This window comes from Monodelphis domestica, chromosome 5 (genome assembly GCF_027887165.1).
Source record: "Monodelphis domestica isolate mMonDom1 chromosome 5, mMonDom1.pri, whole genome shotgun sequence".
Taxonomy (NCBI): domain Eukaryota; kingdom Metazoa; phylum Chordata; class Mammalia; order Didelphimorphia; family Didelphidae; genus Monodelphis; species Monodelphis domestica.
In genome coordinates this window covers 104981942-104987941 of record NC_077231.1, presented here as the reverse complement: position 1 = coordinate 104987941, position 6000 = coordinate 104981942, and the positions used below count along the sequence as shown (strand labels likewise).

The window sequence follows — 6000 nt, the reverse complement described above, 5'->3', positions numbered from 1 at the left end:
TTTTGTGTCAACTTTCTTCATTTTTTCCCATAAAAGAATTGATGTAAAACTGATAAATTTTCAAAACAATGAAACTTTGGCTTTCTGTTTTAAGAATATTGTATGCCTTTTGGTATCACACTCTGTATCAATGGAGGGAATTCCCATATTGATGAAACTGCGGATTTATTAAAATGTTAAAGTAATGTTAATCGGTATTTTCTATACCCTTATTTGTCTTATATTTATATATCACTGATGTGCCAATCAACCATGAACCTTACCATCCAAAACCAAAGTTTGCAAAAAATTAAACCATATTGAAAATTGTATAAGCCAAGTGCAAGAGACTGCACATTTTACATAAAAAGGAAAAGATTTGTAGGAATTAATATTTTAACACATAAATCATTTGGATAAAATACTCTCATGTAATTTTGAACATCATTAATACTCTAATACAAAATACCACAGTGATTATTAGCACATATAGTAGCAGCATTCATTATTGAGTTTATGACAAGCTATTCAGCTTTTTACACATTTTACTATCTTTTGGAAGACAATGACAAGAGAATACTAACATCAGAGAAGAGTTAGTTTAACTGACATTCAAAACACTGCCACAATCTAAATTACATTATAAATTAAGCTTGATTAGTGTACAAAAGACAATGAAGCGATATTTCTGCACACAAAGATTTTTCATTAATCAGAGAACAATTCTAAGTCACTTTTATAAGGCAGCAGCTGTAACTATTACCCACAATTACATTTTCCATTAAATATTTTGTCCTTGTAGCACATATTGTTACATCTTTGCTTCTGGCCTAATATACAAAACTCTGTAATGACAACAGCAACAACAACAACAAACTGAGATTTGGTTTTTAGAAGTTTGTTATAATAGTGCAAATGTCTTTTTTAGTACTTGGTAGATCTTAATATGCATTAAATATTGAAAAATCATAAAATGTTGGCTCATGGGAAAATATCTTCTCAATTTTATCCCATAGTGTTGTGCTCATAATTTTAAATGCCCTAAATATTTTCCACAAAATTGATTATAACACTTAAAAACTAGCACACAAATTGTAAACAAACATTTCCCAAAATATATATGGAGTACATTTTGTAGAATAGTTATTATTTTTCATATTATTTGTGAATTTTTACAATGAAGTTTCACCATTTTTCTAAGCTTATGAATCAACTACTTACCTCTCTTTCCTTGATCTTAATTTTTCCTAAATAACATTTTAAATGGTGATTAAAAATGAAAAAGATCTAATTTCTGATTCTTTGATCCAATTTACTTTTTCTTTTCTCATAAATTAGAAGGGCCTATTATATCAAATATACCCTTATAAAGTTCATTGAGTAAAATAAAGTTATAGAGAAATTTTATGATGCCTAGAGCTTATAAATTATCTCCTAGGAAAAGGTATAAAAACACTTGGGGAATACATTTTGATAATTCTATCAAAATATATCCAGTTATATCTTTCCCAATTAGGTTTAGAGCAGTAAAATTTGAAATATCAGGGATTTTACCTTTTCTTGAGTTGAAGTAAAATGCACCAAAAGATGCAGCATTTTTAGAAAGAAATCTAGGTTTTCTTTTAAAAAATTAATAAAATGTGCTTAGACATTTAATTCAAGAAATTAAAATTTTATTATTTGAAAAGATGCTACCAACACTATTTGTGGCATTTATATGGAATGCTGTCAAGTATATGGTGTTAGTCATTCTCTTATAACTAAAAAAGCATAATATTTAAAAATTCTGTAAAATATAAACTTAATTTCTTTATATAATATAAATCTTCACTGAATTAAAAAGCAGAACTCTAATTTTATAAGGCTCACTTTTCAGATATTTGTTACATTTTAAAACAAAAAATTCTTATATTGTGCCTTGATCAAGTATTTAAAATATGTGGAATGTCCTCTTTATATTCATAAAATGAAAAAAGAAAAAAGGAAGACAAATATACTAGAAAGGGGTAGAGTGGAAGGACACAGTAACAAATAAGAAAATAATTAAATTTTTTATTCCAAGAATTGTTTTCTAAAAATTAATTTTCTCTTAAGGTGGATGAGAAGTTTCAAACATACACTGCTTTGGGAAAGAGTAGCAAATCAGTAAAAGAAAAGAAGAAAACTTCCATCTTGCAGAACAGTTAATAAGGAAAAAAAATACAGCCCTGAAATGATAGTACCTCATCTTAAATGGGAGTTTTTTAGTTTATTGAATGCACTGAATGTTAGCCTCTCCAGTGTTTGTAACATTAATTTTGCTAAAAATTGAGTAACTGAAAATACAACTTGAGTTAGGTAAGCATTATCCAGGCTTTCATATTGTTAATTTGGAGTTGCACAATTTAAAAGGGACAACTTCCCAAATTGCAAAGATGAAAATATGGAAATGAAAAAATAACAGTATTTAAAGATCCTGAACAAATGTGTTTTTAAATGGTGCCATAAATACAATGCTACCTTCATCTCATCCACTAACTTATTCAATAGCCATTATCTTTTTTTTTATAGAGAGGGAAAAGGAATGTCTAAGTCAAGCAAAAAAGATCCATTTTCTTAATTTAACATGAGAAAAATCTAGAGAATGTTGAAACCAAAAATCAACATATTCCTTAAGAGTTAAAAAAAGAGAAATATATAGTGGTAAAAATTCACGAATTAAACTAAGTATATATATATATATATATATATATATATATATATATATATATATATATATATATATACATATATATATATATGTGTGTGTGTGTGTGTATGTGTGTGTGTAAACATATATATATACTATCTTTAATAGTATAATTAATAATAATAATAAAAAGATGAGAAGAGAAACAGCCCCATTTTAAAGTAAATATTTCTAAAAACATACTTATTCCTGTCAGTTTTTGTTAGTTTCAAAAGTCATAATTTTTATTAGATTGATGAAGGAATAGATCTGTTAGTGACTGTTTGCACAGTGCAAATAAAAGAAAAATGGGCAAAACATGAAAATCAATAAGCCAGAGATAAGTATTTTAGCAACCACAAAAATATTTTTTGAAATAGTTGATTATCTGATGGTTTTTTTTTTCTGTTTGCAGTTGGGGACCTAAATGGCTATTAGGGAATATATCTCAAAGCATTTAAATCTTATCCTGGCCAACAAAATTCATTGATCAAATCATATTAGCTTATGTTCACCTACTGAAGATACCGAAATTATCCTCAAAAGATTCTAAATACTGTCAATCTATTGCATCTTCCCTTAAAATCTGATTTGGTCTCAAAGAGAAACTTCTAAATTATAATGGTGAATAGAGCTATTGCCTCCTTATAAAAGCAGCTTTTAGTACTTCGACATAATTTAAATAATCTTTTTTAATTAATTGGCATTTGTAGGTAAATTGTAGCTGACTGAAGGTTTGGCATTTTCAGGGAGTAATACCCCATATCAGCCAAAATATTTTCAGTTAGAAGGAAATCACATTGTAATGTTTTAAGTTGTTTTCTATTTGCTATATTGCCACTAATATGCTAGTCAAGAAACAAGGATGTCAGGAGATAATATGCATTTTAGATTAACCAAAGTGTGAATAACAGAAATTTTTGAGAGGCAGTATTTCTGGATTTTAAATTACTTTATTAATTTACTGGTCAAGACATCCTAATCTGGTCAAATGATTCAACAATGAAAAGACCCCAACTACCCTGGCCTAGGTTCCTAAATATCATTGTGTGAGCTTATTATTCAGCTCCTCCTTCGAATATCCCAAGACTCTAACTGGTAAATAGTTAATTGGGAGATAGTTCATCAAATTTGCAACCTTTTCCCAACCTCATAGTAATGGGGGGGGGGGGTCACAAAGGTAGATAGAGAATCATTGTCTCCTTTACCTATTAATCAGGTTTTGGTGGGTGGGTGGTTCATTCCTTGGAGTTCTAAGAACAAAGGAAATATAATCTGATTGATCAGAGCCTCTGATCCAGAACCCAAATGGGAATAATACAGTATATGAAAAAAAAATTCACACAAGAGACTATCAGATTTTGACCAGGAATTGATAAATTTAGATATCTTCAAATCGATTTTCTTATCTCTGTTCCAGAATAAAATTTAGTCTATATAATCTTTCTAAATATTTTAGAATTATGAAGCTATTCAAAATTAGAACTAAAGAAAAAAGAACCAGATCAGAAACAGTATAGTGAGGTCACCAAAAACTGTTATTTTTAACCCAGAAAGTATTTTTTAATGGTTAGATAGGTCAGCAGCTGAAACTTATTCCACATCGGAAGCATCATTGTCAGAAAGATGGTAATTACTTCCCTTCACCCGAATATATTCTATATATCTCCCTTCATCAGAATCTAAAGTACCACATGTACACAATTTGTTTTCAAACAGTGATTCAATTTCCTCTAGTTTTCTTCCTTTGGTCTCAGGAAGACAACTATAGATGAAAATGAGTCCCAAACCAGCAAATCCAGCATAGAGAAAGAAGGCTCCTGCGATTGAAAACAACATACAAAGTCATGAATTAAGTTTTTCATTCTAATAAATGGTCACGTTTCTATGGCTATTTTTGAGTGAAAAGAGATATTATTATTATTCAGCACCTAACACAGTTCTTTTACTCATGGTAGTCATTCAGTAAATAGTGGTTGAATAAATAAAAGATTTACTGAGAAAGGATGAAAAATGAGGAGGTAGGGAGAAAGAAGGCTAAACAAAGGAATACAACACATATGGAATGAGGAGGCATAGAAAGGGAAACAGGTTAATAAAGACCTCCACTGTTTCTAATACTTATGCACTTTGATTTATCATGAATTTGCTACTGTCACAGAAACTTATCTAAAATCTTCCTATGGGACCACAAATGTGCCTGATTTGCTTAGGTTGACCTACGGTTCTGAATTCCTAAACTATATTTCACAAGACCTTGGAATACAATATTCAAACAAAAAAAAGATAAAGACTAACAACCCAAAATAACTCAGTTATTTTTGGTTAACCTGACCAATGAACTTTTAAATGAATAAAAGACTGAAAGACCAGAGCTGAATAGGAATTTTGAAATATAAACCTAAGAGCCCAGAAATACCTATGAATGTTTATTTGCATAATTTGAAGTAACTATAAAATTTCTCATAATTGGGGTACAGAAGAAGAAAAGTATTTAAACATGGAGGCAAAGTGATTGAAATGGGCATCAGATAAATCTCATTTTATCAGAAATAGTACAAAGAAAGGTTGAAAACTCAGGGACAGTTTGGTTTAGAAATTTAAAAAAAAATTTCAAAAGGGAAACAAGAAGGGTTGGTGAGGGGTTAAGAGAGAATAATCTGCAGCAAACCAAATTTCCTGTTCTTGAAGAAGGAATTAAAAAGGGGTGGGAGAAAAAAACAATGAACATGGATCCAAATGGATGCCTCAGATTGATTCTTTTTTAAAAAATTATGTGAATAAGAATCTACCTTCTTTCTCAGTGAAGAACAATGTGAAAATCTTGCAACAAATATACTAAGACAAGTAAAACATTCTTGCAGTGATTGTGTGTATGTGTATATGAACATTTATAAATATGTGTCAGGAGGGGGGCAATGTTTTATAATGAGTCCTCTAAAATCATAGTTAGCTATTGACATTGATCCAAGTTCTTGTCTTTCTAAGTTTTTGTCTTTACTATATAGTTATTATAATGTGAATTGCTCTCCTAATTCTGTTTGCTTCATTCTGCATCAGTTCATTTGTCCTAGTTTTCTCTGAAACTGTCCTATTTCTTATATTACCATAATATTTCATCACATTGATATACTTGTTCAGGCATTTCCAAATTGATAAGTGCCATATCAGTTTTGATTTCTTTGCCTCAGCAAATGAATACCATGTTTCTGGCAGGAAAGTCAGAAAACAATAAAAAATTAAGTGCCTGCTACGTGCCAGGCACTATACTAAATGTGAGGATACAGATAAAGGCAAAAGACAATTTTTGTTCT

The 6000-nt window shown here is 29.7% G+C and overlaps 1 protein-coding gene across 1 annotated transcript in view; it reads right to left on the bottom strand.

The window, feature by feature from the left end:
* Positions 1–3619: 3619 nt before the first annotated feature.
* Positions 3620–6000, bottom strand: part of SLC2A13 (solute carrier family 2 member 13) — a 135272-nt gene continuing 132891 nt past the window's right edge. Inside the window, exon 10 of the mRNA XM_001367315.5 lies at positions 3620–4506. Within this exon, the coding sequence (XP_001367352.3) occupies positions 4280–4506 (227 nt within the window). The 3' untranslated portion in view covers positions 3620–4279. The remainder of the gene's footprint in view (positions 4507–6000) is intronic.